The sequence below is a fragment of the Halichoerus grypus genome, chromosome 5, assembly GCF_964656455.1.
Source record: "Halichoerus grypus chromosome 5, mHalGry1.hap1.1, whole genome shotgun sequence".
Classification (NCBI taxonomy): Eukaryota; Metazoa; Chordata; class Mammalia; order Carnivora; family Phocidae; genus Halichoerus; species Halichoerus grypus.
Window position 1 is genome coordinate 71,362,845 of NC_135716.1, and position 12,709 is coordinate 71,375,553.

A 12,709-nucleotide genomic window follows, 5' to 3' on the forward strand; every position below is an offset into this window, starting at 1 on the left:
ACTTTTATATTTTAACAGATTTCTTACTGTAAATCCTTTCTAAAATGTTCTATGCAATTCTTCACTTTATTAGAACATATATTCAACTACACAACATTCTAATTCACGTGCATCAGATAGGCTCACACCACCACATTAATCTCCTAGTGTAATTTCCTATATGGTAGAAGCTACAAATTCTAAAGACTACATTTCTCAGACTCCCTTGCAGCTAGGATTTTATATAATTCCACCCTTCTACCAAGCAACAAATGACACTTGTCTGGTGAATGTAAGCACTGTGAAGTGAAAAGTATGCAGCCCTTCTGGTTACCAAGAATCATTTGATTTTTCTACAGCAGTCACGATGGAATGTTCTAGTGTCTGATCCCTAGCTTCATGGGCACTGAGTAGCTGATGGGGACACAGAAAATGTTTTCTAGAAAGTTCTTTGTTGTTTTTTTTTCTTCTAGAAAAGTTTGGTTTGCTAGCTCCAGAAAATATCTAAACTATCCAGGACTCTGTCAGAAGCCCCTTATTAAACTAGTAAGTGAATTCTGTTTTCTACAATCAAAAACCCTGACCAATATGGCTAAGGATTAACAACCCAGCATTCTCACCACTTATTTTTGTCATTCTCCTCCATCATTCCTCCTTTCATGTGGGTCATTTTCTCTGGCTATTTGCCTTATGAGGAGAAAGGCCAGTCTTTGTAAGATACAACAATGAGATAATATCCTTATTTTCATGAGTTGAAATATCGACTGTAATCACTGGCTCTTCTCAGCTATCTTCCCTTTACACTACTTTCTTCAATTTCAGTTCTAGATTTACTGTTCTGCTAACCAAGATGTGCATTCTAACATTCATTCTTGGTCATAAACTTAAATAAGAAAGAAAGAATAGGTATAAAGCAGGGAGACAGCAGGGCATTTTACCTGTGTTCTAATTAAAAATCATAATCTCAATAAACATTAAGAAATGAGAAGTGCTAGGGGCACCTGGGTGGCTGAGTTGGTTAAGTGTCTGCCTTCGGCTCAGGTCATGATCCCAGAGTCATGGGATCGAGCCCTGCATTGGACTCCCTGCTCAGTGGGGAGCCTGCTTCTCCCTCTCTCTCTGCCCCTCCCTGCCGCTTGTGCTCTCTTTCTCCCAAATAAATAAATAAAGTCTTAAAAAAAAAAAAAGAAATGAGAAGTGCTAGAAAATATTTTAAAAAATATATCTGGAGGTCATAGTTACAAAAACAAAACAGAGGAAGAAAGAACAATCAGGACAAACCTGACCTGTGTTGGTAGTAAGGAGAGATGAGAAAGAAAATTTCCAAGTAGACCTGTGAGTGGGCACTGAAGGATGTGGATCCTAAGAAAAGCCAAGGTGACATGTGTTCTGTATTCTCTACGTGTCTCAGAAAGCAGTTTCTATCAGGAGAAAAGAACACAGAAAGGGACACTTGAGGTATGAAAGACAAGTGTAAAGAACTGATATGAATTCTTCCCTATTCTGAGAAACACGAGGGGAATGGAGAACCATAGTGCACAAGGCAATTGAAAAGAAGCTAGAAGGGAAGGAATCACAGGAAAAGGAACAAAGGATGCACAAAAGGGTATGCTGGAAACACGGTCAATGCTACAATTTCACATGTCACTTGTAGTAATATGTGGACAAATACAGGGTTAACTTCTACCAACAAATTTTACAAGATTTATGAAAATTCTTTTAAGCCAAGGCTTTTATACAGGAGTCCAATCCTACATTATACAACGCACATTGGTTTCTGAATTGTATCCAGCAAAGTCCCAGGGGATCTTTAGAAACATCTCCAAGGCAATTCCTTCCTTCTCCTACAATAGAAGCTCTGGTTTTGTTAAGTGTTTTATGTGCTGGGTTTCCCTAACTTGAAGAAAGAGTTTGGCAGCTTAACATATACTGAAAACAACCAACTTCAGCACATTGCTTTTGATGCAACAGCTTACCAATTACTTATGATAGACAAGCATGCTTATAGCTGTGATCTAAGATGCCTATTGTTCAATCTAATCAAGAACCCTTTACAATTTTCCCTTTTGAGCCCATGTAATCAGAAAGAGGCAGGATGGCACAATGGTAAAAAGCAGACTCCAGCCAGTGGGTGGGTCTGAATCCCACAAAGTAACCACTCGCTAGCTCAATCACCTTGGGCACACTACTGCATTAGCAAATGAAGTAATCACAGGATCTACATCCAAGAGTTGTGAAGATTAAGTGAGTTAATGTATGTTAAAGTGCTAATGGGCCAGGAATGTGGTAACTGCTAGCTAAGTATTAGCTACTAATATTATCACTAGATTTGCATATCTAATTCCATCAGCAAGGTCTTCACGGTTCATGTTTTAGCTTTTACTTTCTAGATTATTTTGCTTTTTTGATTCTCAAAGAAAAGTCACGCTGAACAAAGACAAGTATTTTTCTCATTTTAGGATTTTACCTTCCAAGTTTTTGTCCTTCTCCACTAAAAGCCTTGAACCTCAATCTAGGTTTTATGTATTCTTGATCCTGATGGTCCTCCATATCCAAATTCACGTGGCCACCATGAACCAGCCGCTGAAGCTCCAGGGGAATCTCTCTTTTAAAAAGGGAAAAAGGTTTTAGTAACTTAAAAAAAATTAATCTACACTGTTGACATTACTATAATCAAGTTGTGAGCTATACTGGAAAACAGCAATTTTTGCTTAAATTATAATATAAAAATTTCCATAATGATTGATTAGTCCCTGTAGATATTTTCTTCTTCAAGTTACATCACATTATGGTACCTCCAGCTTTGCTTTTCTTTTTCAAAATTGTTTTGGCTCTTTAGGGTCTTTTGTGGTTCCATACAAATTTTAGGATTGTTTGTTGTAGTTCTGTGAAAAATGCTGTTGGTATTTTGATAGGGATTGCATTAAATCTGTAGATTGCTTTGGGTAATACAGACATTTTAACAGTATATGTTCTTCCAATCCATGAGCATGGAATGTCTTTCCATTTCTTTGTGTCATCTAAGATATCATGTCACACCTGTCAGAATGGCTAAAATCAAAAACACAAGAGACAAGTGTTGATGAGGATGTGGAGAAAAAGGAACCCTCTTGCATTGCTGGTGGGAATGCAAACTGGTGCAGCCACTCTGGAAAACAGTATGGAGGTTCCTCAAAAAGTTAAAGATAGAACTACCTTATGATCCAGCAATTACACTACTGGGTATTTACACAAAGAATACACGAACAGTAATGCAAAGGGATACACGCATCCCTATATTTATAGCAGCATTATTTACAATAGCCAAAATATGGAAGCAGCCCAAGTGTCCACTGACTGATGGATAAAGATGTGCTACAAACACACACACACACACACACACACACACACACACACACACACTGGAATATTATTCAACCATAAAAAAGAATGAAATCTTGCCAATTGCAATGACACGGATAGAGCCAGAGCATAATACTAAGCGAAATAAGTCAGTCAGTCAGAGAAAGACAAATACCGTATGATTTCACTCATATGTGGAATTTAAGATACAAAACAAATAAGCAAAGAAAAAAAAAAAGGAGAGAAACCAAGAAACAGACTCTTAACTACAGAGAACAAACTCATGGTTATCTCAGGGGTGGTGTGGGAAATGGGTTAAATAGGTGGGAGATTAAGAAGTGTACCTGTCCTGATGAGCACTCGGTGATGTACAGAATTATTGAATCACTATATTGTATATCTGAAATGAATATAACACTGTATGTTAACTATACTGGAATTAAAATTAAAAAAAGAAAGTTGCATCACCTTATTATTCCTAGTGATTCTCAATATAGGGACTTTCTGTTGTCACAGTGATCTTGGGAGTGCTTCTAACATTTAGAAAGCCAAATTGCAAGACAGCAATTTATATCTAAATAAGCACTAGAAAATTCCTAGGAGGACATAATAGTTAATGCAGATACTTATTTCTAAACTCTGTGGAAGAAGTTTTAGAAAATTGATCAGTGTCTTTGATCATTGTATGATTCACATGAGTGCAGCTATCATTCAGGGTCGGGATCCAGATACGAGATGCTCTGCCATGGGCCATTCATCTTGCCTAATCAAGTCTTGTCTTGGGTTCCACAGAAACATTGAATGCCCTGCCAGAGATGTGCATGGATGACAACACTGTCTGTAATGTCTGAGCCTAAAATTTAAAGCTTAAGTTCTGTCTTACAAAGAAGCAAAAAACCTTTTTTTGGTGGGGGGGCAATGCATTAATACATTTTGAAATTTTCAGGAATACGCATACCATATAAACTGAGAGAAGACTGCACTTTGTTTTGTTTGGAACTTTATCAAAGTCCCTGACTGCAACACCACTGACAGTAATTACATTGCCAACCTCACATAACTCATTATTCCATTTTTATGTCTGTCACATTTTCTTGAGAAGTGCTAGACTGCACAGAGTTGCAAACTATCTGACTACTTTTATTATGTTCTGGTGTGGTCAGACCAAAGCATTTATAAACTGAAATACATACAATTTCATGATAAATTATTTTATTTCAATATATTTAAGATAAATTTTATATCTTTTTGGGGGAAATAATATGCATGGACAGTTTATAATATCTATGAATTCTTTGAGGATAGTGAAGATGGTGTTACTCAATATTTGTCATAAAAAGAGGACAGTGATTCTACAGTTGACCACCACTATCTGACATCAATCATTTTTTCAAGGAGTCTTTTTTTTAAATTTTATTATGTTATGTTAATCACCATACATTACATCATTAGTTTTTGATGTAGTGTTCCATAATTCATTGCTTGCATATAACACCCAGTGCTCCATTTAGTACATGCCCTCTTTAATACCCATCACCAGGCCAACCCATCCTCCCACCCCCTCCCCTCTAGAACTTTCAGTTTGTTTCTCAGAGTCCACAGTCTCTCATGGTTCTTCTCCCCCTCCGATTTCCCCCCCTTCATTTTTCCCTTCAAGGAGTCTTTTCTAAAACTGTTGCTGATCATAATTTTTACTTCAGGATATAGTAAAAACAAAAACAAAAACAAAACTCTTTTAGGGCACCACGACTGCTTGAACGTTAGCCCACAAAGCTTATGATTTATTCTCTTTTAAGCATAAATGAGTTTTCATCTACATTATAGTACATCCATCATCAATATGCTCTTGTCTTCCAACATCTTGAAATAAGCATCAATTTCAACAGCAATGTTGATCTTCCCTTAACAGATGAACAAACACTTCCTTATCCAGTTGCTCCCAGATCTTCCCAGCGACTGCAGGTTTCCAAGTCCACAGTACTGACTTAAACTATTATTTCCTTGTACTTACCACCACCACATACTGCCTCCTAGGACAGCTTCCCACCTTTATCAAATGACTTCCGCATATTGCTTACAGCATTTCTTGCCATTTTTTGGTATCTTGACATTATCTTTGTAGAATTCAAATTCAGATTTCATGCTAGTGTTCTAAAAATACCGTTCCTTTAGAGGTCCTTGACTCCCTCAATGCCAATGAGTTTCACCTCCACTCCACTTCAGCCATTCTCCTTGGACACATTTGTATCACTTGGAAAAGCCCCACCTTCAATTCCTGAATGTGGAGTAGAACGTGCTACTCCAGTCCCTTCACTGCTACTTAAATCTCCCAGTTCATCACCAACCTTCTGTGTTTGGTTGTATTTCTACTTAGGGATGATCACATTGTCAGCCAGTGAAAGCATAATGCAGAAAAGCTTTTATAATCATAGCAAAATCACTTGATTCTTCATCCTCTAGCAAGAAGGGCTGGTGAGCTACGATGTTCTTTCCATCGGTCAGGGCACTGTATATCTGGTTGACTTTCACAAATCGTAACTTCAAACTAACCTGAAACCTTCTGCCAGCAGTAATGCCACTTTAAAAGATTTCTAATACAAGTTGCTGAATTTCAGGCTTACATGAAATGAGAGCCATGCTGTTAACAGTAAGCAGGACGGTGGCTCGGTGGGCGGGCAGCCACAGGCTAATCAGCTGTACTGATTTATTACAGGACGATGTTTCTTCTTGGAACGGGAGCAGCGCTTGATCAGATTTTCAAAGTGACCAGTGTCTACTGCCCCTCCCCATCAACTTAAGAACCAGAGACAAACAGCAACACATCCTTTAGATACTTAAAAATACCCTTCCCCCAGCAACCACTTACAAAATATATTCCAGTATCTTAAAAAAATAAAAGTCCCACCCTAAGTAACAAATAGAATACAAATAATATATCTTACCCTCTTTTAACAGACTCCAGAAATTGAGCATTTGGTGGGTCATTATAAGGTCTCAGTTCTCCATCATCTAAACTGAAACCATTGCTCCATAGTTTAAGCAAAATCTGAACCTTTTTAATGTAGGAAAAAAGATAAAGAAATACAAGAATCCATCTGTATCAAATAATTTTAAGCTTCAAATGTGATATTTCACAACATATTCACAACATAAACTTAGACACCTACTTTACTGAAAATATGGAGTTATTCATATTACTTTAGTTACTGTTAAAAAAAAAGATGTAAATGAAAGCAAGTATGTTTGCTCAGCAGATTTGTATGTAGCTTAACAAATCGACAATGGCTGAAATGCCAAAGCTAGATCCTGGCCTTGATTACAATTATTCTGCTTCATTGAGAAAATGAAAGCAATGAGAACATCCAGCTGCGACTCCACATCCACTTTACTCCTTCAACTGTACCTATATTCTTGTCTGCTACACAGGGCTTAAATATTATGTCAAGGGGCAAGACAGAATTTCCAGTGACCCTCCAAGGCTAAAGTAAACATGTTTAAATGAAAGTATAACTCCAAATTTTAAAACGCAAAAACAAAGAATGACTTTAGGAATTTCCCTGTTTACAACTCAGCTAATTCTCTATTACGACAGTATACTACTTACAATAATTATTACTGTATGTACATAAATCTCATTTTGACAGTGAATCATATATTATTTCAACATACAGAAAATATGTGCAATCTAAGTGCAAGGCACAACTGAGATACAAAATATAAAATTTGAGACTAAAAGCTTATACATTAGTCCTTTTAAAATCCATGTTTCAAAAAATAACAGAAAAGATATTATATTTATATTACCAATTTTTAAATTTAAAAACAGTAGTAACTAGAGGCAAATATCTGCAACTTTTCATTTTGGTTACTGTACCTACATCTTGCAGTTGATTTTCTCCATAGATGTATTCAGACCGCTTACAAAAGGAATTACCCAGTCTGTATCCTCCACCTGTAAATGACTGAAATACACAGCAAATGAGCTAAAAATTCACTACGGTTTATGGGCAAAATGTTATGATAATGTGTGATACATATTTGAAAATTAGATGAACTATAATTAGCCAAACTAGTTTATACTTTCCAGGAAAATTTTATATTAAAATGAAGGTCTTATGTTACAGAGGAGTATACTCAAGTAAGAAATTCTGTTTCTTCCCATAAAAATGTTAGTGACTCAGAAGTTGAAATAATTTAGGCCAATCTTAAATTAAAAAATACATTTATATAATGAAATATATATTTTCAAGTATAAACAGATTTTAAAAAGCTACCACTAATATTTTATGATGTCTTACAATAAAAATTATGTTTAAAACGTATTTCACAGGGCGCCTGGGTGGCTCAGTTGGTTAAGCGACTGCCTTCGGCTCAGGTCATGATCCTGGAGTCCTGGGATCGAGTCCCACATCGGGCTCCCTGCTCAGCAGGGAGTGTGCTTCTCCCTCTGACCCTCCCCTCTCTCATGCTCTCTCTATCTCATTCTCCCTCTCAAATAAATAAATAAAATCTTTAAAAAATAAATAAATAAAACGTATTTCACAAATAACAGTTTCACAGCGTAAAGGAAGAATTTTATAAATGGGTATAAATTACCCTGAAGAAAGGCTCCATATTTATTTTATAAGTTGCTTTTATTCAACTCTAACAATCAACTATGACTGCACTTTTTGTTTTACCATACTGATCACAAGGTCTTCTATTTTTCAGGTAGGATAGCTTATGAGGTAAAAATGCCATTCTTTTTAATCACCATGCATATCATAAATGAGCTTTTAATGATCACATTGCTTTCTTTTCTATAGACTCAACATATCAACTAAATATATCAATATATCAATTCCACATTTTTCTTACAGAATCGGAGAATCTGCAAGAACGCAAATTACCTAGATTTAACTGAAAAAGAATTGTAAGCTGTTAGTCAATTAACAAAGTGAAAACTAAAATTTATGTTTCATTAGAATAGCAATTCTCAGCAATGGTTCTCAACAGTGGAGGTCTGTCACAATTATCAGACAGGCTTTTTCAAAAGACACATGCTTAGGCATACCAGAAACCTACCGAACCATAATACCAGAGGCCATATGGTAGTTTAAAAAACCTTCCCAAACGATTGTGATAAGGGAACTTGGGCTGAGAAATGCCAATTTTAAGAATATTATGACAATTACACACAAAAAGACACCTGATGTCTTCATGTCTTCAATAAACCACCACGATGTCAGCTGAAATAGTTATAAAAGCTGTATAAAAGATGTATAGAAATTTTATGAATGGCACAAAAGAAATTCAACAAATGGTGGTGTAGCAAGTGGACATCCATAAATAGGAAAACAAACCTTGATGGAAACCATATGTAAAATTAACTCAAAATGGATGACAAGTTTAAGTATAAAATGTAGAACTATAAAACTTTTCTAGATAACAGGAGAAAACTTTGAGGCCTATGTTTAGATGAAGAGTTCTTACATAAGAGACCAAAAGAATAATCCATAAGGAAAAAAAAAGATAAATTGGACTTTATCAAAATTAAAAACTTTTGCTCTGTGACAAACCCTGGTAAGAGGATGAAAAGACAAGCTACAATATAGAAGATAATATTTGCAATCCATATATTTGATAAAGGACTCAAAACTATTAAAATATATAAAGAACTCCCAAAACTCAACAGTAACAATTCAATTTGAAAATAGGCCAAAGTCACTTTACTGAAAGGGATAAGAAAGATAATGGCAAATAAACACATGAAAAGATGTTCAATATCACTAGCCATTAGGAATATGCAAATTAACATCATTGGCCATGAGGAAAATGCAAATTGAAACCACAATGAGTTAATAACTACACACTTATCACAATAGCTAAAATTTAAAATAATGACAATACCAAATGCTGGCAAGAATGGAGAAACTGGTTCTGTCATTCACTATGGGAAAGAGTTTGGCAGTTTCTAAGAAACTAACATATACTGACCATACGACCCAACAACTGGACTCTTGGGCTTTTATCCCAGAGAAATGAAAACTAATATCCATACAAGAACCTGTACACGACTGCTCACAGCAGCCTTATTTGTAATAGTTCCAAACTGGAAACACCTCAAATGTCCCTCAGTAAGCGAATGGTTAAACCAGCTGTGGTACATGCATACCACGGAGTGCTATCAGGAATAAAAAGAATGAACTGAGACACTCAGTAACTCTGATGACCTCTAGGGCATTAAGCTGAGTGAAAAAACCAATCCCAAAAGGTCACATACTATATGATTCCATTTGTATAACATTCTCAGTATTACAAAATCATAGAGATGGAGAAGAGATTAGGGTGGCAAGAGACTAGAGATGGTGGAGGAGAGGGCTGAGGGTGTGACTAAAATGGGGTACACCATGAGGGAGATCTTTGTGATGACAGAACAGCATCTTGACTGAGTTGACAATTATACAAATCTATGCATGTGAGAAAATGACATAGAACTATATACACACAGTACCAATGTCAAATCTTGGCTTTGATATTGTACTATAATTATGTTAGATATAACCATTGGAGGAAACTGGGTGAAAGGTACACAGGACCTGTGTTCTTTTTGCAAATTCACATAAATCTATAATTATTTTTTTAAGAAAAAGGTAAACAGAAAGGTTTCATAGAGATATAAGAAATTGCTGCAACTTTCAATCATTAATAGAAAGATTGTAATCTTATAAAAGTAGAGTGAATGCTTAAAATAGAAATATATAGTTAGAAAAACAATGTTTGCAAATAATATAAAAACCTATAGAGGAGAACAAATATATACATATACACACACATGCACACACATATATACATATATATATGTAGTATACTTAGCTTTTAAATTTAGCACTTACCTTAGATTTGTTATCACCGGAAGCTCTTGTGGCTTCATTCAGAGGGACAGCCCCATGTTCTCTTGCCTCTTTGAAAAGTTCATTCACAATTTTCCCAGTTGAAGGTCGAACTATATGTAATCCACTGTATTCATGTTCACTTGAATAGAACCTTTAAACATTAAAGTTGATGAATAGAAACTTAGAATACAAACAAAACTCCTTTAAAGTAAAAAGTTACAGTCTTAGGGAGTAACTTTATTTAAAAAGAGCCATATCTATGACTTCTGTGGAAATATTTAATTTTAAAAAATGGGATTAAGGAACGAAATAGTAAACAGTTCGTACACTTCCTCATGGAGTTTGTGGAGATTATGGCAATCAAGTTCAGCACTTCACATGAGAAGTGTCACTTCTTCCCCCCTCCTTCTGTAACTGCTTATCAAATGCATCTCTTGCACAACTTAGGCACCTTTGGTGTGGTGGGCAAAGTAGTGTTGACAAGCAGAATTCAGTCTCTTCCCCTGAGGAATCCACATTCAGTAGGGACTTAGGGAAGGGCTACTCATAGGGTGTTTATTCCTCAGAGATTTTTGGATTCAAATATTATAATTTCCCTGTGTTAAAGGCAAATAATTTAGACCACAATTTTTTCAGTGTATTAGCTACATAGTGTCTAATTTCTAGTCTGACTCCAACTTCATAATGGTCTTAGGGAATATAAAAATTCACCTAATTTTTTACATAAGATTTTATCTACTTTATCTTTCAAGATTTTTTTCAGTCAAGAATATTAGAAAATATAGCCAGTGAAATATCAACATGGAGACTGCCGGAATAAGGTAACAATCAAAGCTCATATGTTTAACTACCTATACCCTCCAATCCAGTTCCAAATTTGTACTGAACTGTCTCACAAAACAAAGAAGAAAAATTATATCAGCACCAGAGGCTAGGAACAGAGGTCACCTTCAAGACCTTCTGCAAAATTAGTACATGCAAAACTGAACAGGAAAGAGCGAAGGGCAGGGTAGCTCTCAATTCACTGTAAGTGAAGGAAAAATCCACCTGGAGAACAAATCCACCTGGACAACAAATCCAACAGCAGAACCCTATGAACATAAGACTAACTCCTAACTGCTAGGGGCAGGGGTAGGGTGGGCTGTCCTCCATCCTGCTAGTGTACCGGGCAAGTACAGAGGTGAGTTTGCCCAGAGCAGGAGTCAGAGGAAGCTTTCCTGCCAAGCTTAGACTCAGAGGGCCTGGTGTAGCAAGCAAGGCCAAACAACACCATAGCTGGCTCTGAAGACGAGCAGTAGTATGAGGAGGAGTTCTGATGTAAGGCAGCTATGAGATAGAAAGGGAAGAGGAGGGGGAAAGGAAAACAAAAGGAAAAGCTTCCTGCTGCAGCTCCTTCCCTCCCTGTCCTGTGTCTCTATTCTGGAAAGTACAACTATATAGTTCCTTTTTACGTCAGTCGTGGTTAGAGAGACCTTACAGGAAAAGTCTGATGTGGGAAAAGATTTACTATCTCCTTTACGGCTCATGATTTTATTTCCTGTTTAAGAAATCTTTGCCTACCTGAAGGTCATGGAGATACTCCATTTTCTTCCAGAAGTTTTATTGTTTTCTTTTTATATTATATTTTATTGTTTTCCTTATTATATACTGTTTCCCTATTTATATTTCCTTTTGTATTTAGATACACAATCCATCCATTTCTCCTCTTTCATTATTAAGTACACCTATATCCTTGACTTTCTTTCTCTACTTAAACTCCTCTGATCATCAAAATATTTGTGCACTCCCACACATAACAACCTCCTCTACAGATGACTCTCAAATATGTTTTTAGCACCCTGGGACTTATGGTCAAGTGCTGAATTAATTAATTAATTTTTCAAAGATTTATTTATTTTAGGGAGAAAGAGAGAGTGCGAATGAGCAGGGGAGGGGCAGAGGGAAAGAAAGAGTCTCAAGCAAACCCTCTGCTGAACGCGGAGCCCATCACTGGACTGGATCTCATGATCCTGAGATCATGACCTGAGCCAAACCAAGTCAGAAGCTTAACAGACTGTGCCACCCAGACACCCCATTCAGGGGCTGAATTTAAAAGCACCTACTGAATCAAGTTCATCTCTCCAAAACTAAACCTATATTCCTCACATAAACCTTCCCATTAATAATCACATTTTTTCCTGCACACCAGATTAAGAACCTTTAGGTCTCGATTTCTCATTCACTTGCTCCCTATATACCATGTCATCAAGTTTCTACACTAAATTCTTTGCAAGTCTCCCACACTGATTTCACCTTTCTCCTCCATTCCACTGATGCCATTTTAATCCAAAATTTTATCAGCACATTCTTTAGATTACCATAATTGTTTTCTTAATTTGCCTCCTTATCTTGTTTTCCCTGTTACAATTAATTTTGCACTGTATCGCCAGTCCTATTTTTCTAAATATGTAATAATAATAGTTAACACTTATCAAGGTGTAACTATGTGCTCACTTAATCCTCCTAGCAATGGT

The 12,709-nt window shown here is 36.3% G+C and overlaps 1 protein-coding gene across 2 annotated transcripts in view; it reads right to left on the reverse strand.

The window, feature by feature from the left end:
• UBXN2B (UBX domain protein 2B) overlaps window positions 1–12,709 on the reverse strand; it is a 29,818-nt gene that overhangs the window by 9,568 nt on the left and 7,541 nt on the right. Inside the window, exons 3-6 of one of the 2 annotated variants that reach the window (XM_036088305.2) lie at window positions 10,197–10,347; window positions 7,200–7,283; window positions 6,264–6,373; window positions 2,447–2,584 (exon numbers count right to left, since the gene is read on the reverse strand). In XM_036088305.2, coding sequence (XP_035944198.2) covers window positions 2,447–2,584; window positions 6,264–6,373; window positions 7,200–7,283; window positions 10,197–10,347 — 483 coding nt within the window. Of the gene's footprint in view, window positions 1–2,446; window positions 2,585–5,027; window positions 5,960–6,263; window positions 6,374–7,199; window positions 7,284–10,196; window positions 10,348–12,709 lie in introns of those variants that run through there. The other variant, XM_078072370.1, reaches the window with a different exon arrangement.